General features: G+C 41.9%; 1 protein-coding gene across 1 annotated transcript; it reads right to left on the bottom strand.

Annotated features, from left to right (window-relative positions):
- Positions 1-11109: 11109 nt before the first annotated feature.
- On the bottom strand, positions 11110-14218 carry irx4b (iroquois homeobox 4b). Its single transcript, XM_037692889.1, has 6 exons — positions 14174-14218; positions 13784-13957; positions 12276-12385; positions 12032-12188; positions 11790-11943; positions 11110-11695 (listed from the first exon to the last, which is right to left on the bottom strand). Exons 1-6 carry the CDS (start codon positions 14216-14218, stop codon positions 11121-11123), a joined length of 1215 nt encoding a protein of 404 aa, XP_037548817.1. The 3' UTR covers positions 11110-11120.
- Between the last annotated feature and the right edge of the window lie 7333 nt (positions 14219-21551).

Here is a 21551-nt window from a genome sequence, read left to right as displayed (position 1 = left end):
ATCCATTATCATCAAATGGAAAGAACATGTTACCACAACAAACCCCTACTGTGACGTGTGATAGGTCAATCTGCATGTGTATGTGTATCTTATCTCAGCTTTATAACCTGAACCTCACATGCTCTGTCTTTGAATTGAGAAAGCTTCTCGGATGAGAAGCGAAACGTCTTCTGTTACAAATAAATTCCAGTTGTTACTGTCTGGAACGTTTTTGAATTTACCATGTCCTGGATGACTGAGAATCTACACCAACATGGTACCACAGTAAACCTGCCAAGAGAGGGCCGCCCACCAGAACTCTCAGACCGGGTAAGGAGGGCTTTAATCAGAGAGGCAGCACAGAGCCCAAAGGTAACCCTGAAGGAGCTGCAGAGTTCCAAGCAGAGACTGGAGTATCTGTTCATATGACCACAATAACCCATACACTCCATAGAGTTGGACTTTCTGGAAGAGTGGCCAAAAAAAGACTTTAATTAGAAAAATAGGAAGGCTTGTTTTGAGTTTGCGCAAAGGCATGTGGTAGACTTCCTAAATATATGGAGGAAGGTGCTCTGCTCACATGAGACTAAAACAAGACCACTGGTGCAAAACTAGCACATCTCATCACCCCAAGAACACCATCCCCACTGTGAAACATGGTGGTGGCAGCATCATGCTGTGGGGATGTTTTTTTTAGCAGCAGGGACTAGGAAACTGGTCCGAGTCGAGGGAAAGATGGATGGTGTTAAAAACAGTGATGTTCAAGTTCAAGTCAATTTTATTGTCATTCACATCACATTTGGTACATGAGGTGGATCAAAACTATGTACACAGGGTCCCAGTTACACCCAGCAATAGCAACAATAAAAAGTGTGAAACGAAATAGTAACTAAAGATCTAAGGTATATAATAAGAATACGCTAAACACGAATAATGTAAAAGAATATGGCGTAACAACAGCAGCCTGAGTGTGTGGTGAGCAGATGGGTATGAATGAAAACAGCAGCATGAAATAATCAGCAGCACAAATCACATATCACCAATCAAAAGTGGCATTACAGTAGTTTTTTTTCCTTACAATGATTATACTGGTTAGGGATTCATGAGTCTACCAACTTCAGGGTAGAAGCTGTTCCTCAGTCTAGTGGTTCTACACTTAATGCTCCTCAACCTCCTTCCTGAGGGGCGCCAGTCAAAAAGTGTGTGTGCTGGGTGAGTGGGGTCCTTCATGATGCAGGTGGCTCACTTCCTGCATCTGGAGGTGTAGATGTCTGTGATGGTGGGGAGTCTGACTCCAACATCTTCTGTGCAGCCTTCACCACTCTCTGCAAAGCTTTTCTTTCTGCAGCTGTGCAGCCTCCATGCCACACATTGATGCTGGAGCACAGGATGCTCTCCACTGCACACCTGTAGAAGGAGGTGAGGACTGAGCTTCCCAGACCAGCTCGTCTCAGCCGTCTGAGGAAGTAGAGTCTCTGATGAGCTTTATCAGGCTGGTGGTGTTGTTGCTCCAGCTGAGGTTGTTATTCAGGTGCACACCCAAGTACTTGTAGCTGGAGACCACTTCCACAGTAGTTCCTCCTATGTTTGAGGAGGGGGTGGGGGGTGGGGGGGTCTGAATGCCTGCTCCATATGAAATCCACAACAATCTCTATTCTTGAGAAAAACCTGTGTCAACACTTTGAGACTGGGAGGGAGGACAACAGGACAACAACCCAAATTAGCGTTCTGCTAAATTGACACTTGAGTGGTTTCAGGGCAAACGAGTGAATGTATTGGAATGGCCCAGTCAAAGTCCAGCCCTTAATCCAATTGAGAATTTGTGGTCAGACTTGATGATTGCTGTTCACCAGCAGGAACCATCCAACTTGGGGGAGCTGGATCAGTTTTGCCTTGAGGAATGGGTAAAAATCTTAGTGGCAAGATGTGGCAAAGCAACTTAACTGCACTGTGATTAACTCTTCAAAATTCATCAAACATTGTTGTTTTTTTAATGATCACAGTTTAAGATGTCAAAATGGCAGTTCAGGAACATAAGGTTCAACTCTCTGTGACTCATTTAAACTTCAATATACCTACAGTAACTAACGTCGAGGATAAAAACTCCAAATAGGACTGGGTCATTCATTGATTTAACCAAAATCTCATAAGGACATTTTTTGTGTGAATATTGTGTGTGTGTGCCACACAATGGACTCAAAGTCCTTGCGTGCTGTTCCTGATTAAGCCACATGTTTTGATGTATCTTTTTAAAGCTGTGGGAGGAGGACAGAATCAAACATGATGGAAGGAAAAGAATACCAACTGAATAAGCATGTTTCAATGTAAAGTCCTTAAATACAACAGAATCTTTAGTATGAAATGCAATGATGGGTCAAACCACTCGGACAAAAATAAGATGAAATGGACTCACATTAAAAAAGTCCTCAGCACTGGGCAGGTAATGCCATTAAATGCCAGTGAATTCCTTATTACAGCATCCCTCCACAACAATCACTCACTCTACATAAAACATCCTCCTCTTCACTGTAATTGCCCTATTAAAATATTTCTGCTTTAAGACGTGTCACATTACAGACCCCGAGGCTCATTATGGAGCTCCCTGCCACCAATTATCTGAGCTTCCATGTCTGGAAGCCACACTCACCCAAAACGAGCTCCTGGGGCTGATCTGGGAGCAGCCCGGCCTCTTCACATCTACACTCAGCTGTACGAGAGGCAAATCAGAAAACTGACCTTTGGTCACTGTCTGGAGGCGACTCCACTCAGCTCTACTTTGGTCAGGTGACAGAGCCTCTGACCTTTACCATGGAAATAATGACTTGTTCTTGTGCCAAGAGCTCAGAGGGTTACCGCAGGGAGCGAGACACCCCCGGCAACATGTGACAGTATTTGGAGGACAGAGTTTGCACTCAGCACTTTGATAGCCCCAGAAAACCAAAGTGTGTGTGACAAGACACAAGAGACGTAGAACTGTGAGTATGCCAGTGTGTGTTTGTGTGTGTGCACGTGTGGGTGTGTATGCAACAGAGACTCAGACAGTGTTGAAAGGAAATAGGTGTCAGACAGAAGGTGCAGAGAGGAGTAAATTGAAGATGTCAATACTTTCTGTGGAGACATTCCATTGAAAATTTCAAAAGGAGTCAAGAAATGAAGGGAATCGCTGAATGGAGAATCAGGAGCAGGGGAAGGAAAATGTGGAATGTCCAAGCAAGACAGTGCGATAAAACATTTTTAACAAGAAAGTGTGTGTAAAAATAAAAAATCTTGTGGATTGATTAATAATGGTTATCTACGTTTCAATTAAGAGAAAAAAAATCTTAGCTAGAGCTGCCAAGGCACTTCTGGCGTCCTTAATCCTATTTGAACATTGTTCTTCCATTTCTGGCTCAAGTTTTATTTTGCTAATCCTCCTGCAGCTTTGAAACAAAACTATCACATCCAAGTGTGCTACTTGATAAGGAATCAAGCATCAAGAAACCACAAAATGTCTAAATATGGACTATGGATACTTGTACCGGCTGAGAGACACTGTAACATCTTATCAGGACTATGGAAACTATCTGGAAATGTCCATGGACAAAACTCACCGTCTTGTGGTCCATGCATGCATTGTGTCCATTTACGTTGCTTACTGTGGTAGATGTTTTTTTTATACCTTAAATAGTGCCCTGTCAAGGACACCGTGTGAGAGATCTTTTTTTTAATACCTCTCTCCTTATGTTTTCGTCCCCTTTTCTTATCTAAGCAATAAGGGCAGCGCTTCTTAGAAGCTGCAGCCCCTGTACACTTCCATCCATCTTTAGGACGGCTGTACAGAACGTCATCTCACTGTACTTAACTGTGCACTGACAATAAAGCTTATTCTGATTCTGAAATAGACAACAACAGAGTGCTGGAAAATTTGGTAGATAATCCCAGTCCTGGTTGGAGGTCCACATCTCAGGTATACTTCACAATAGAATCATCATGCAAAGTTTAAATATGTTATAAAAGTTGGACTTTATGACTAAATTGGTATTTAGATTTTTCTTATTCCTTTCACATTGGTGAAATGTTGGTTTTATGAACTTTTGAGATTTTATAATAAAATGATCAACGGTGTGTGATGATGCGGAAAACAATTTTTTAAGTTGTCTAAATTTTCCCAAAACATTTGCAAACAAACCCTGTGTCTCACTGCCGTAGGACTTGTGGTTCTCCCGGAAACCTCCCGAGTGCACACATCGAAACTAACGTTGGCTTCCATTTTGTGCGAGTTCTGAATTTACTCATCAAAACTGAAAGTGAAGTATTGTTTTAGCTTGTCACACATTCCATATACAACATGGTAGACACATAAACACTGACCCATGAGGTCAGCAGACTTTTCTCCCACTTTAGGTTGAGGAATGTCTTGGCGTCCTTCTCAGGGACACCACCAAGTCATTGGTTCAGGTATGCTGATGACACCTGGGTTAAAATTAAATCTCAGGAGGTCCAACATTTTCACTGTCTTTACTCTTCTTACAAAGTTTATTCAGCATAAGAGCAGTTTGTCAGATTAGATTATTACAAGAATAAGTCTCAAATCAGTGTTGGGTTAGATTAAAGTGGATGTATGGTCAGACAGCTGCAATGGCACCCGTCAAAAAGTATAAATGTTGCTGTATTCAAGAATTCAAGGTTCTTTACTTGTCGAAACTGTGTACACAGGGTCCCAGTTACATCCATCAAAAGTATTAAAATGTATAAGAAAAACAGTAATAAGATCTAGGATATGAACTAAGAAAAACAATATCTAAATATACACTAAGCACTAGTAGCATAAAAACAATACGCCAAACAGCAGCACGAACATGAGTCTGTGTGAGTAGATGAGTATGAATGAACATTATGAATTTATTATATATAGTGTTGTTAATCTCTTTGTTTTGATGTTCTGGGGTGCAGTGGTTTGGGTTTAGTCTGCCAGTTTTCCATGCATCGTTTTGTTGCAGGCATTTGTGTTTAACAAAAAAAAAAAAGAAAGACCGAACCAACCAAACAGGAAACAAAGTTAGCAATCATTTGCTGAGAATGATGAGTACCTAAAAGATATCTTGTAATACCAAAACAGCTGAATAGAGACTTTTTAAAGGAGGATGTTAACCCATATGCCGCATGCAGGTTGATGCCGCGCTGCAATTGAAGATGTATAGCCAAGTGTTTGTCAGAACTCTCATTAATAACCTAAGGAATCAGTTCTGAGCTTTACAGAAGCTGTGTGTTGGACTTTCTGACATTTAGAGACAGAGACCAACTGAACACCACTCACTCTTCTCTAAAACGGACCTGGACTGTTGGATTAGAGAGCTGGTCCACATACACAGGACGTTCTGCTGTGATGTTGTATCTGAATAGGATCAGTTGATTAGTTAGTTTAAACTCAACTAACTGAACGTGTTCACCCTGAACACGCTCAATCTCATCTGATCTAGGAAACTAAGCAGGGTTGTGCATGGTTAGTTCTGGGAAACTGCCTGGGATACCAGGTGCTGAAAGCTAAGCCACACTATACCGGCTCAGTCGAGGGCCAGGTTAACAGCGACTGCTACCGGTGCTGTTGACAAACAAGGTGCTGGCGGAAATTGTGCTACTGTTAGTCGAAGACCACGAGGAGGGAAACGTGTCAGGAGACAGAGGGAGAAGAGGAAAGTCAAGAATGTAGGATTGAGAGTTGCGACTCTAAATGTTGGGACAATGACAGGTAAAGGTAGAGAGCTGGCTGACATGATGCAGAGAAGGAAGGTAGAGAGGTGGCTGACATGATGCAGAGAAGGAAGGTAGATGTTCTTAGCCAGGTAATGTAGATAGTTAGAAAGCTGTCACAACCAACTATCTTTAAGAAACGTAAATAGTGATTTTTTTATAGATGCTGAGCTAATGTTTGGTTGTATAGTAGCTGATAGTCATGAGAGTTAACATGTTTCTGAGAATTTCGCTCAAGATTGTGCATAACATTGTTTTCAAAGTTTGGCCAAAGTGGCCACAATGATGTCATTTCTCACCACAAGACGATATGGTAGGCTTTCAGTTGGTTTAAAAAAAACAAAAAACAGAAACATCTCAAATTGTACAACAGCATTGTATAGAACTTATGGTTGTGTTTATGTCATGCTTTCTATTTTATTTTATTTTTTCACTGCAGTTACCTCAAGTTCACAACAAAAAGTTATTCTTTCCCCCAAACCATAGTTCCTAAACTCCTCAAAACCTCGTGTATGTTTTTTTTTTTTTTTTTGTACATACTACATCACACCTAAAACAGATTTAAATGAAGATATTATAGGTGAATTCATGCTGAATTGTTTAATCTGAAATTATTAATTCCATCATGCCATCATTTAAACAAAGATCTCACTTAATCCATTAGCATTCAGAGTCTGGCTCTCAAATACAATTAAACCAAATTTTAGCTTGGTATTTGTAAAATTAATCAAGTTTTAGCCATTTTTGTGTTTGCTGAAGTTTGCTGCGTCACTCATTTTGAATTAAGTTGACGTAAAAATTTAATGAGTTGTAGATGCATAACCATTGATTTATTTCTGAGAAATTCATTAAAATCTGTTCATGGGTTATTTTGCTAACAGACAAACAAACATGTACAAACAGCGGCAATCACATAACTGCTCAGATTTCATGGCAGTAGGCAATAGGAACTAACCATTAAGAATGTGAAGTTAACATATTTTCTTTTTGATTTAAGGAGATTTTATGCGGGCAGCACGGTGGCGCAACTGGTAGAGCTGCTGCCTCTCAGCGAACAGGTCCCTGGTTCAAACCCCGGTCCAGGGGCCTTTCTGGGTGGAGTTTGCATGTTCTCTCTGTGCATGCATGGGTTTTCTCCGGATACTCCAGTTTCCTCCCACAGACCAAAAACATGCATGTTAGACTGATTGGTAACTCTAAATTGTCCCTAGGTGTGAGTGAGAGAGTGAATGTTTGTTTGTCTCGTTTGTCTCTATGTGTCCCTGTGATGGACTTGCGACCCGTCCAGGGTGTACCCCGCCCCTCGCACAGTGATTGCTGGACATGGGCACCAGCGACCCCCGTGACCCAAAATGGAATAAACGGGTAAAGATAATGGATGGATGGATGGATAGATTTTATGCAATCAAGCGATCTAAAAGTGAAGTGCATGTTTCCAACTTAGCCATCCTGTGAACTCAAGAGAAATGACGTCTGTCCTCTAATCCACCCATCAACATATCGCTAATCCAAGTCTCATCACTTCTAAACAAAACCTTTTCTTATGAAGCCGCATTTACCTCATGATGTTTATTTTTGTTAAAGGGAATTATAATAGTATTCTTTCCAGTTTATTACACTCTGACAAAATATATGTAGACATTTTTGAAGCCAAACAATAAAATGCATTTTATCAGCCTGTTTGACCATGAGATCCTGTCAGCCGGAGAGTGGAAGAAGGAAAACTTTACAGGAATAAGAAGTCAGATGCCATTATTTATCATCTCAAACCTGACTTATTTATGAGGCAGAAACAGAATGAAATTCTCAGCTGAATTCGTGCTGAATTATTTAATCTGAAATGGTTAATTCCATACAAAGCCCAGGCAGTTCCCTCCTCTGTTCTGATAAATACTTTATCGCCGCTCCAAAATAAAAATGAAAAAACAACAGGAAAGAGGAGCGGGGCTATATGTGAAGTGTCTATTTCTTGTGCTTCGTTTTAGAACGTGTTACTTTAAATGTTTCGTGAGTGATCATTTTTAACAAAGCACAAAATGTTTGCCTCATTTTTTCTTGTTTTTTCAGTGATTTTTTTTTTTCTTCTGAAAGAAGAAGAGAAGAAGAGCTACAGGATGAAGACAGGATGATGTTTCAAACTGCTAGAGCTTCTTCAACACTTTTTTATGGTAGTGATGTGTGTGTGTGTGTGTGTGTGGGTGGGTGGGGGGGGTCTTCCTCCTGTCCAAGGTTGACAAAGTCACAAGGCTCCTAATGAAATGGGACGCATCGCTGATTGCAGCTATATCTGGAGCTGAGCTGGAAGTGGCATCGATTTAACAATTTAGCAGCACCCTCCTCTGTGTGTTTCCATTAGTCACGGCTGAATACCACCCACTTTCCCCCCCTTCACTCCCTACAAACACACACACAAACAATCTCTCACACACACACACACACATTTATATCTCCAAAGCCGCAGACGTATAATCTACTGCTCAACAGATTTATATCATCTAAAAAGACTCCACTGATGCTTCCACTGGATATCTGCTGTAACGGCAGAGAAAAGCCACCATGCTATAGAATACACAGTTTATTTTTGTGCGTCAGTGCGAGTGAACAACGGTGCCTTTTTTTTTTTTTTTTTTACATATGTGTAAACTGCACATTTGTTTGCTCTAAGACTGTGGACGTTCATCCAAGTAGGATCAACTGCTAAAACAGCGTCGTGCCGACTGTTTGCTAAACCCCCAACACTTTTCCAACTGTAGCTTAGCGAGCACAAGGATACAGCGAGGTTTGTCCAAACGGTGAGGCGTTATGAGCCTGCGTTAAGGGCGATGAAGAGTTTGGTGAAAGGAGCCTTTTTTTCAACCTGTACCAAAACAAAAATCTTGACTACATGGATTGTTGCTGCTGAGGTTTAGCACTGGAAATAAAATAAGTCTTTACTTTTCATATGGTGTGTTTTGTCAGAGAAACCCACAAGTTTGAAGGGAAGCTTTCTTTGTCAGTTGCCTTAAGCTCAAGAAGAGACTGTAGAAACTGTCGTTCCAGTCATCAGAATGGTTTATTGAGGTCCTCAAACTGGTTCCGCCAAGGCCCCGATGAAGCTCTGAGAAAACCATCTGAAGGCAGGGTAAGTAGTTTCTGCCTGACCTCCCATCACTCGGGTCACTTGTCTCTCAGTGCTTCCTCCGAAGACAGTTTGCCAGATGAATCAAACTCTGTTGGATCTGTCAGTACGAGATCTCAGCCTCCTGTCCTGAAGGCTCAACAAGTGTTGGTGAGGTTTGGTGGGAGCCACAGTGCGTCGATGACCAGTGACTCACAGCCCCAACTCAGTCTGTAGTGCGGCGCAATGTCCACATATAAGAACTAGATACAAAACTGGAATCTGAAAGTTGAGGCAATAAACCAGTAAACCCACAGTGGCTGTAGTACAATGTTTAAGCCCCAATCCTCATGTACATATACCTCTGAATTTAAGTTTAAACACACTTTAGATAATATTTTAGGCATTTGTTGATTCACAGAAAATGCTTTTCCACGGATGTGACTTTAATCAGTTTGCATCAACTCAGCATCGCCCAATTGAGTCTCCATTCCCTGTTCCTGCTTGGTTTTTGGACCCACCTCAGCCGTGGTTCCAAGCCAGCCGAGCTGAGCAAGTGATCCGACGTCAGCATTTGCAGCCATCGATTGGCTCCTAGACTGACGTCATTGCAAATTGCCAATGTTACCAACTTAGCAACTATAGAAATTTCAGACCCCTCTAGCGACTTTTTTAAGCGACTAGCGACAAATCTAGTTATTTTTCTGGTGTGTTTGATGACTTTTAGAGGATGCAGTAGAAGGCAATAATCATTCAACAGTCACTGCGAGCGAGCAGCAAGTACTGCTGTAAGCCCCGCCCCTCTCAAAGCTCTGACAGACGATCCCGCCCATAGAGTGGGGACACACTCACAAAGTAGACTCACCATCAAACTTAAGTCAGGTTATCTGGACAGATTCTTTTTGGTACAAACTAGAGATGCACGCTATTGGATTTTTGGCCGATATCCGATATGCCGATATATTAAAACGTGTTTGGCCAATAACCGATAACAATACCGATATTTTTTCCCCTAGACCTACTAACAGAGACTACATAGTCTTCTCTGCTGTGGAATTAAAATACTACATTATTCTGCATGGTCTCTGTCAGTTTGGCCTGCTACCAAATACAGATGCCAAAAAGGGGTCTGAAAATGATGTAACACTTCAACTTGGGTTATGTTTAATGTCAAATTTATTCATGATATTTACTCTCTCTAACACAATGACAACACTCGAACAGGGCAAATTTGTAAATTTTCACAAATCTAAACTCAACAGCTCGCGTGACGTCATAACGTTGTGCTGGTGCTGCAGGCATCCTTGTCATACAAAACCAGCGCCTTATATATTGGTGAGTTATTTTGATGGAATGGCCGATATGTAACTTTATGACTAATATGCCGATACCATGCCGATAATATCATGCATCCCAAGTAGAAATGTTTCATCTTTCATCTGAAAGACTTCATCAGTCTGAGGCCTGCCAACAAACTCAGTTATATTAATAGCACCTTTCAAAATGAGTCAAACCAGTCTACTGGGGATTCCCAGAAACTAGCTTTTCACATATAAAAGGATGACCATCAGTCCAACAATTGATCGTTAGTGCCCTGATGGCCGCTTGCTATTCACAGAACCAGCCTGAGGATGACGAGACGTACCAAGACCGGAGAAGAATCGAATAGAAACAAGGAGATCAGAATAGTACTCAACAATAGAGAAGCAGCTATAGTTCTTACCTTGGTGCTGTAAAAAAAGCATCACGTTACACTGTGACTGACAATGTGTTGGCCTGTTAGTGAGTTGGGACGGTGTTCAAGTGGAACTTTCCTACTGATGATACAACTCCGTGACCCTAGAACCAGACTCTGGTTCCATTAATATATGATGGCAGAACACAAACACAAAAAAAAATCAATTTGGGGCAAAAAAAAGTTCGTTAACTTTTCGCTTCATCTATGTTTATTTTTGTTGATGCAATGGACTCCCCCTCCCCTCTGCTTAAGAATTAAATGTTCACATCCAACCATACGTACTAACGCACGGAGACGTACTCTGTCCATAGCAATTGCAATCCATCGTAAAGAAATGAACGTTTGATGACATCACTACACGGGTTCTATTGTGTGAAGACAAAAAAAAGGCGAAACGTTCTAAAGTCCTTTTAAAGATTCTGGGAAAGTGTTTTCACTCAATTCTTTGAGCTGCAGAGGAGGTGTTTAGCAAACAGTCAGTGTATAAAGTCACAAACACAGTATAAACTTTTGTTTCAGTCCATAGATTAGAAGGTCCTCATGGTGTCATGACGATGATGATGGTGTTTTGGTGGACTACAAAGAGGATGAAGGTTGGTTGAGTTCATAGGACTGTGCAGGTGTCCTCCTGTCCATCATGACTTCATCCAAGCCTTTCCACGCCTCAGCTGGTTTGGGCTGCTGGAAGGGAGGACCGTGGAAAACTCCATCCACCCAATCTCTGAGGGTGGAGACCGGTGACTCCTGTCGCCTCTCGCTCTTGGTGAGAGCCATGTTTGTTGGGTATCCTGGTGAGGAGGACCTGGTAGATGACAGCATGCAAGCAGGGTATTCTGCCAGTGAGCTGGCCTCCAGAGAAGCAGCAGTGTGAGCGATGGACCAGATCTTAGGTTTGGCACTTTGAAGGTCTGGATCAATGTAGTAAGACGTGTTCTGGTGTTGGACCGGTGTCAGTTTGGGACAATCAGGGGACAGTCTTTCTTTTCCTTGCAGTGATTCTGAAAGCTGCATGGGCTGGCCGCATATGAGGTCTTGGCTTGCTTCACTGTCCTCTGGTAGGAACTGGGGTTTTAGTTCACTTTCAGAAGCATCCGACTCCAGCAGGTCGAAGTCCTCCATATCACTTTGTAGATCTGAACAATGTTGATCTACTAGAGTTCAAACGTTAAAAAAAAAAAGATGCAAATGACTTTGTGTGCGCTGATTAATTTTAAAAGACCATAAAGAAACTCAGGTGTTTCTTACCAGGAATGGATGTGTCACTTTTAGAAGGCTTTGCAGGAGCATCACTGTCGTCTTCACAGCCTCTGTCGTCAGAGCTTTTACAAGCCCGTGGTGACCACGTCACCTTGTTCTCCTTTTTCAGTCTCCGGCGTGCATTAGCAAACCACGTGGACACCTGAAAGAGACCCAAAAAAAAGTATAACAAAAACGACTGTTTAGAAATCAGAAGAAAACACAGGATAGTTATTTGGAGAAAACTCCACCTGTGTGAGGGTCATCTTGGTGATGATAGCCAGCATGATCTTCTCCCCTTTGGTTGGGTAGGGGTTCTTCTGGTGCTCCTGCAGCCACGCCTTCAGAGTGCTCGTGGTCTCCCGAGTGGCGTTTTTGCGTCGCGATGAACTATCTGAGCAGGAATACCTGAGCCAGAGGATGATAAAAATCAATTTAGAGTTAATTAACACCAATCAAAGCCTATGGAGGCAGTAAAATCATTAATAGACTTACCCATATCTGTCATAAGGATACTGTCCAAATGTGTACTCAAATGGACAGTAGGCGGGAGTCTGAGATGTCCCCATGTGCACAGATGCTGCTTCTTTGGGATTTACTGACCCCTAAAATTATTATCAGATAGTTAGTTAAATGTGTTTAAGTCAAATATAACACAAAAACAGCATTACACCTAAAAACAAACCATATTAAACCTAAAAAACAACGCCATTGCTAATTTGTGCAAATAGTATTTACAGCAATAAGCTATCGCTATACTTTATTAATCCCCCCCGGGGGGGAGGGGGGGGGGGAATTTGAGGCTTCCAGCAGCATTTGTAATTATGCAGAAAAAAAAGGAATAATCAAAATAAAGAAGCAGATTAATTTAATTTGGAAAAAAAAATGCACAAGGTGGCAAGGAGTACTACATTCACGAGTAACCTATACATATCTAAGCATACACACACGTATACATATATACTGTATATGCATATATGGGGCGGCTGTGGCTGAGTGGATAGAACAGTCGTCCTCCAATACTAGAGTTGGGGGTTCAAATCCACCAGCAGTCACATGCCACATGTTGAAGTGTCCCTGGGCAAGACTGAACCCCTCGATGCACCTGATGTGTGTCCCGTCAGTGTATGAATGTGACAAAGCTCTGATTAGTCTCATTAAAATGATTTGTTCAATTATCTTTGTATAGATCTAGTAGAGTGCTGTATGAATGGGTAAACGAGGACACAGATTATAATGTAAAGAGCTTTGAGTGTCTTGATTAAATAGAAAGGTGATGTATAAGTACAGTCCATTTACCATGTATACATACTGTTACAGCGTGAGCGTGTGTCCAGAGTGCAGCAGATTTATGGATTTATTTAAGCTAACTGGTAACCCACTTCTTCATTAGGATTTTAAATAAATAAGGTCTGCAATATGTCAAAATGTGGAGGGAAATTGCACATCGGAAACCAACGAATAACCCAAACAATTAAATTAATTCACACAAGGACACAAGAAAAACGAGAACACGTTGAGGGAATATAATTGGGTGCATGTCAGATTATTATTTTTTTTTGTTTGTTTCAGAGAAGAGATAAAAACTTTAACATTTCACAGCTTTATTTCTAAAAACGGTTCCAAACGTGAGAAGTTGTAAATAAAATCAAAATGATGTTTTGTGGCTCGCTGTTTTCCAAACACGAATAAAGACTCTTTTACTGCTGACTGTTTTTCACACCTCTGTCTCTGGAGAAGGACTACTGAGATGTTTAAAAGTACATTTTAGACACGAGAAATGTTTAAAACAGGGGTTTTACGTGAAGCTTGCTGATTATAGCTTGATTGTAAAACAGGTTTTAAAGCAGATCATCCATATGACCTTTACTTGGTTTTAATGGTTTTAGACACTTTTCTAATATGAGACTCAGATATACTGAATATCTTAAAGACATATTTCCATTTCTCTCCTGTCAGTTAAAAAAAAATCTTGGTGAACTAAAAGTAAAAAGTTGACTGACTCTGGAGTAGAGACTGGTGGAGTCACTGGTGCCGGTGTTGTAGAAGCTGTGGCTCTTCTGGTAGGGGCCACTGTAGACCCCGATGCCGCTTCCAGGAGTGAACTGGTGGCCCTGGGAGCGCAGCACCGAGTGCGACGGGGGTGCTCCAGCCAAGGAGTTAGAAGTCATTAAAAACTATATAAAAAAAGGTTAAATTAAATTGATTTCTTCATTTAAAAAAAAATTACACACTAATAAAAATCAGAAAAATCAGAGTATCCAAAAATGCGTAAATGCGCATGTTACTTATATTTAGACACCCCCCCCCGCCCAACTAAAATAGAACAAATTTAAACAAGATTTTAATTTTCACACATTTCGTAAATGCAAAGAGGTTTTCATGAACAGTACCTGTGGTGTGGAGGAGTAGGAGTATCCTAACTGGGAATAAGCCATGATGGTTCAGGTCAGGCACAAAAAGTGCCACATCCAACAGCATCCGTGCCTCACGCGACTTCTTCTCCCCACAGACACTCAGGGGCTGCTGTCCGTTCAACTTCCCACGTCTTCCCACCCCCCCTCAGCACCATCACAGGATCATCTCACAGCGCGTCCGGATCAGGGCGCGCGGACTTTTACGCACCGCGTCCTCCATGGCGACGCTGAAGAGAAACAGCCTCGGAAAGAAACTTTTGGGCTTCACTTCTGCCTCACTCGGCACCTTCTGGTGTCCCTGCTATGAAACAAGCCAAACTCGTGTGTGTGAGTGTGTGTGTGAGATCCACCGACGCGTCTTCCTGCGATAAGGTGAGTCTCTCTCTGACGTCAGCCCGTGTGTTCACGTCCCAGCTTCCTTTCAGCTTTTATGTGACGGGACAACTCTGATTCCAGCCCCCACTCCCAGTTGTCCCCTTCAGGTGCACAGAGAGCGCGATCAATTCTCCAAACAAACGCGCGCGCACACTTCCACAACAGTTTGGCCATGAGGGAGAAGAGATGTGGAGGACGGGGGGTGGGGGGGGGGGATCAGGGACGTGTGATGCGTTGACACCACATTGACATGAGATGATTGATGACTACAACCTGATATTAGCATAATCGTTTTGCCCTGTAGTTTAGATAACTTGTCACCACGGAGAAATCTCGCTGTCACCCTCCACACACATATTCATGAGTTGGGGGGAGGAGAGGGGGGGGATTATTTCAGGTCTCCTCCGAGCAAATTAATCAAACAATAACCACTTCGTGCATTCCCTTGAGTAAGCACCTTTAGCAGTTGAATGGCTTGTCATGTTTTAATAACAAACTCTTACAATGCCCTGACGAAGTGGAAACACTGATTTTTTTCTCTCCTCCACTCTGCCTTTTGCTTTCATTTAATTTTCTTCCAAGACACACCGAAGGAGAGAAACTGGGTTTAAAGGCTTTGACTTCCTGGAGGAATGCATATCGCCCCGATTCAAACTAAGATCACCTTATGTTGAGAAATGACTCACTTGGACTACGTGTTGTGAATGACTCTCATCTACTACATCCAACTTTAGCTCAGTGTCTGTCTGATTTCTTTATCCATCCATCCATCCATCCACCCATCCACCCATCCATCCATCCATCCGTCCATCCATCCATCCATCCATCCATCCATCCATCATCTTTTACCCACTTCTTCCTTTTCATGTTTTGGGGGTCACTAATGACCATGTACAGCAGTAACTGTGTGGGAGGTGGGGACACCTGGACATGTCTCCAGTCCATCAGAGGGACACAGAGACAACCATTCACTCTCTCACTCACACCTAGAGACAATTTAGAGTTACCAATTAGTCTAACATGCATGTTTCTGGTCTGTGGGAGGAAACCGGAGTACCCGGAGAAAACTCACACATGCACGGAGAGAACATGCAAACTCCACCCATTTCAGATCCATTACATGAAACTGCAATTTAACAACAACAACAAAAAAAAGTTATATTTTGTCATATATTTTAACTATGAGTCAAATGTCAGAAATGGTCAAATAATTTAAAAAGACAACTAAGACAACATCTGAGCTTATTTTTATGCTCAAATGAAGGAACGAGTCCCACGCTGTTGTTAACATTGTCCAGAAATTAAATGAATTCAAATAAATCAACGTGGTGAGGTGTTACATTTGTCAAGGTAAGAATGAAGGAATTAAACTCTTTAGCATAAAATGGTCACTGGCGTTTGTGAATGGTCTCTGGGCTCAAAGTGCCGTCAAGGGTCAAACTCAGTAAATGGTCAGCAACGAAAAAATCGTATAAAAGGAAAAAAAAATCAAGTTTATTAACTGAAGCACTGACTTCATGGGAAATATTACCTAACACACGTTTCTACTGCAACACCTCCTTCTGCTTTTTTATTTATTTATTAATTCATTTTTCATATGTTTCCTCTTCAGGGGTCGCCACAGTGAGTCATCCTCCTCCATCTCACTCTGTCCTCACTCCAACTACCTCCATGTCTCTAACTGCATCCATATATCTCCTCTTGTCTTTTTCCTGGCAGCCGCCTTTCTGACATCCTTCTACCAGTATACCCACTGTCCCTCCTCTGGACATGTCCAAACCATCTCAGTCTGGTCTCTCTAACTTTATCTCCCAGTTGTTCAACCTGTGCTGTACCTCTGATGATCTCATTCCTAATCTTATCCATCCTTGTCACTCCTAAGGAGAACCTCAACTTCATCTTCATTTCTGCCACTTCCAGTTCTGTCTCTTGTCTTTTTGTCCACGTCTCTGTCTCCAGACCAGACAACATATCCGGTCTCATCACTCTGTAAAGTTTTCCTTTGACCTTTGCCGACACCTTGTTTTTCATGTCATATTTATGTAGCCACAAGTTTTATAAAACCTAGTGTCTCTTGTAAATGTGTCCCCGAGGCTCAATGGGATGGACCTGTATAAATGAAGGTTGAATGAATCTCACAGGGCTATGACTTTTGGCAACGGCTCTGTAAACAGTATTTATGAAGAAGTTTGAGAATGTCTCAAAATGTTTGCAGAGTTTGCAGTTTTCCTCGACTGAGTCACATTCTGCTCATTTCAAGTTTGAACGTGTTTTGTTTTGTACCATCTGTGATTATAGTGCGACATTCACACACCATACCTGCAAATTGTAAATTTACGACGTACTCTGCCAGTGTTATTGTATTTCTTAAAAGCTAACTCTGTGAGCAGGAATTATGTTGGCTTTTATACGTGCACAAATTTAGACACAGTTTATCTATTTGATAAATAGTTTACTTTGAAATTTGGTTGAGAGAAGTTGTTTAATGTGACCAGATCAAGTCATTTACTATCACTGCAAGCCAGGAAATGATTTATCAAGTTGCATCAGATAAAATGGCATAACCAGACCCAACGATGCATCGTGTCACCAGGTCTCTACTCCTTACCGGGTCAATTTAAGGGCTTGAGTAAACTCATCTTTCTGAAGGTTTTGTTGGTGGATCAGACCAGGATACACCATAAGAGGACTTGCCAGGCACTGGCCAAGGTAGCTGAAAGTCACTGTGACAGCTTCAGGGGTCATGAGGATGACAGATGAGGAGAAGGTGTGTGGGCCATCGGAAGTGTCAGAAGATGACAATTGGACACAGAGGCCTCGGCCTCTGTTTAATGATGGATTATTCCATGAAAGGAGTATCAGAGAAACTGAGACTCTATTTTCTAAACACAACGTCCCAGTGGCTTTTAAACCCCAAAATACATTACGGCAAAGACTGGTTCATCCCAAAGATCCAGTCCCCCGGCACAAACAGAGTAATGTTGTGTATGCTGTTCAGTGTCAGGAGGGCTGTGATCAGATTTATTGGGGGAACTAAACAGCCACTGGCCAAAAGGATGGACCAACAGAAGATCAACATCATCAGGCCAGGACTCTGCGGTCTACACTACTGCTATCTACAGGTCAGAGGTCACTCTTTCAGGGATGAAGATGTTCACATCCTGGACAGAGAGGAACAATGGTTTGAGAGAGGAGTAAAGGAGGCCATCTTTGTGAAAAGAAACCGTCCATCATTAAACAGGGGTGGAGGCCTCCGGGTTCAACTGTCCCCCTCTTACAATGCTGTGATTGCTAGTATCACTCAGCCCTCTGTGAACAGTAAACAGCCATCAGTGTGCTAATGATCCATTGTTAGGCTGATGGTCCTTCTTGAGCATGTGAGCAGCTGGTTTTGAATGTCAATAACAAACTGTTTGATCCACTCTGAGAAGGTGCTGTTTATAAGACTGAGCAGCTCCTAAGACTGAATAAGTCCTTTGGATAAAAAACGAAACATTTCAACAATTTTAATTTTTTTTTGTCCAGCCAGAGGACCAAACTTAACTTTGTTAGGTCTAGGAACCACAAGTAAACCTGCAGTCTGAGAGCGAAGTGCTCTGTTAGGAAAAACAACAAGATATGTAATATAAGATGGAGCTAGGTTGTTGAGAGCTTTGTAGGTTAGAAGTAAGATTTTGAATTCTGAAATTGACAGAATTTGTCATTTTGTGTATGTGAATGTTTCTGTTCAGTGCCCTGAGATTACTTCTGTCATGACTTAGTGCTATATAAATAAACTGAATTGAATTGAAATGGAGGCAAATGCCACATTTTTAGTGCTTAAAGAGATACATCATACACAATTAAAGAGTTGGAAAGTTTAGTAAGAGCCTTTCTGTGCAAGACTCCAACATCAAGATGCGAACGAAGAGAAGAGGCAAAGTTGGGGAGTTGAAGAAATCGTTATTAGTCGGGGGATCTGGAATGGAGTAAAGGGATGTGGAGAGGTAAAAGGACAAAATATTCCCAGTGCACCCAGAGTAAGGCTGGAACAACAGAGCTGCATCACCAGAAAGCATCTCGGTCCCCACCGGGGAGAAAGCATCTGTGTACCGGAGCTTGATTGACATTCCATTTGTCCCATGAAAGGTGCTCATATACCGAACACGGACTAACTGTCTCCTCCTCATCTGTGCTCAAAGCTCGGAGATGAAGTCATCCCGCTGCACTGTTGTCGCACGGCTTCACACAAAACGTACGCCACTCAAAGGAAATGGCCTTGTTTAGCCGCTGACAATGAACATGACTGAGTTTAATCTTGGTTTGGTGTTGTTTCTGGACAAACGACTTGTGCCGTATGAAAGAACCGTAGATTTGTAGGATTTGATCTCGTGAAGCCTTTCTCCAATTCCTGCAGGGTTATCACACAGAACATGAAACTTAAAGCATGCTTTGCACATGGAGGTGTGTGGATAAGGCTGCTTCCCTCTTTTTGAATATTCAGTGGACTACTTATAAATTAAAATATGGTCTGTTTATAAATTAATGACATTCCTCTAGTATATATTTCTTAAGGCTTTGCGTTCGTTAGACCGTGATTATTTCTTTCTGATCTTGTTCCCCTCGCATCAATCTTTCATTCAAGATGCTCCACAAGAAAAGAAAAAAAAACATATTTTATTTCTCTCCTCCTGCATCCAGCTCCAGCTAATATGCAGAGGGTGGGGAGTGGGGGTTAATGATAGAAGCGTGTTAATGTGCGGAGGACGAAGGAGTACTGTGGAAAGTGTTGGCAAGAAGAAGAAGCCAAACAACTCCAATCACAAGTTCCTTCAATCACACGGCATCTGTGTTGGAGCGTTTTCTACCGTACGTCTGAAATCTATGCAACTTTAATCTGTTTAACACGTAGACGCTTTTTAAGCCTTTGTCTTGTTTTTAGTTCTTTCACCTTGAAAAAGTGTTTGTGGGTGCAGCCGAGGGACCTAAACTGGACTGTTGAATACCAGGTTTGTTATTGCTTTTTAATGCTGGTCCTTTGGCGGCTCTTTAAAGCCTCTTGCACCAAATGAAACCATCAACGGAAACAATGGCAACTTTTTTTTAAGAAACCTAAATTAAAAATTGACTGGGCTTTTATACCAGAGCTGGTATTTTATTTAAATCTTGGGTTGAGGGCAGCTGAGGCTGAAGTGTTGTTTTTCACATTTAGCTGCTGATAAATAGAATCAAGTCATGTGACATCACTGACTGCTGTAGGCCCTGTGCATATTACAAGGAGTATTTGTAAAACTGAGATGTTCTGCTGCGTTTGTGTCTTCTTGATGCACCACGGCCTGAAGATCAAGAGCATTTTTTTATTTTCATTCTTGTCCTTTATGCACAGAGATTTCTCCAGATTTCATGGATACCATCAGATGAAATAACAACAAAAAATATTCCTCCTTTTTTCATTTTTTTTTCAAATAGAAATGATATTATAGGATGATAATATGGTAACTGTAGTAATGAACTGGAAATGGTGGGATATGCAGTTTTCAATTTTCCGTCGAACATTTTTCTGGTGGCACGGTGGATCAGTTGGTACGGCTGCCACTTCTCAGCAAGCAGGTGCTCAGATCAAATCCCAGCCCGGGGACTTTCTGGGTGGAGTTTGCATGTTCTCTCCGTGCATGCGTGTGTTTTCTCCGGGTATCCTCTGGGTATTCTCGTTTCCTCCCACAGACCAAAAACATGCATGTTAGGATGATTGGTGACTAAATTGTCTCTAGGTGAGAGAGTGAATGGTTGTTTGTCTCGTTTGTCTCTATGTGTCCCTGTGATGGACTGGAGACCTGTCCAGGTGTCCTGTGATGGACTGGAGACCTGTCCAGGTGTCCCTGTGATGGACTGGAGACCTGTCCAGGTGTCCCAGTGATGGACAGGAGATGGTGTCCCCCACCTCTCACACAGTGACTGCTGGGTATGGATACCAGTGACCCCAGTGATCTGAAGATGATGAATGGATGAAACATTTTTCTGAAATTGTTTCATACTTGTTTTGGAGCGTATTCCCAGAGTCTGGTGAACCTCTGCCCATCTTTAATTCTGAGAGAACCCACCTCTAAAATGCTCTTTTTTCACCCAACTCTCTATTTAACCAGCTTTTTTTTCTTCTTCTTCTTTCAGCTCATCCCTTCTTCAGGGGTCACCACAGTGAACTAATTCACATGAAGACTTGGATTGTTTTCACACTGGATGTCCTTCTTGACTCAACCACAGACACCAAGCTACCACAGCCCTCTGTGTGGAGCAGAGAGCTGCTATCTAGAGTACCTGGAGGAGCAGATGGTGGGGGTTAAGTGCCTTGCTCAAGGGCCCAGAGTGGGGCAAATGAGGGTGGAGACAGGTGTGGGCGTTTCACCTATCCCACCCATATTTTGATGTTGTTGTTATGGAGAGTTGAACCAGCAACCTTCCAATCACAGACCCACCTTCTCTATCCTCTGCTCCACCACTCCCCTTACTCTGTTTAACCTGTTAATATGTTGCACAATGTTCCTCCAGCTGTTATTACCTGAACTTCTTAAGTTGACCGTCTTTTGTTGCCTCTGTAAGGTTTATGAGACGTGTCAATGTCATAAAATTTAAAATGATCTTTTTTCTTTCTTCAAATTTTATTTGTTTGCTGTGTTTGATTGTGAATAAATTATGGGTTCATGAGATTTGCACATTATTACATTCAGTTTTTATTTGCATTTTACACATGTCAGAACGAGAGGTACAGAATGTTTCAGATTTGATGACATAGCAGCCTATTCAGAGCAGTCTCACCACCACCATGTTGAGTTTGTCACTTTTAAACTTTGATTATGTGCTAAAGTTAGTACTAATTGAGAGAAATTTGTAAACATTATAAAAAACATGAGCTACAACTAGTCTGCAAAAAATCTTTAGTTAAATAGGGAATTGTCTTGCTCTCTGCTTTAGTATTTCATTAATGTGAATGTTTTGACCCCAC

The sequence above is a fragment of the Nematolebias whitei genome, chromosome 19 (assembly GCF_014905685.2).
Source record: "Nematolebias whitei isolate Nwh7 chromosome 19, NemWhi1, whole genome shotgun sequence".
NCBI classification, from domain to species: Eukaryota; Metazoa; Chordata; class Actinopteri; order Cyprinodontiformes; family Rivulidae; genus Nematolebias; species Nematolebias whitei.
The sequence above is the reverse complement of the archived record's forward strand: the minus strand, read 5'-3'. Positions and strand labels throughout refer to the sequence as shown.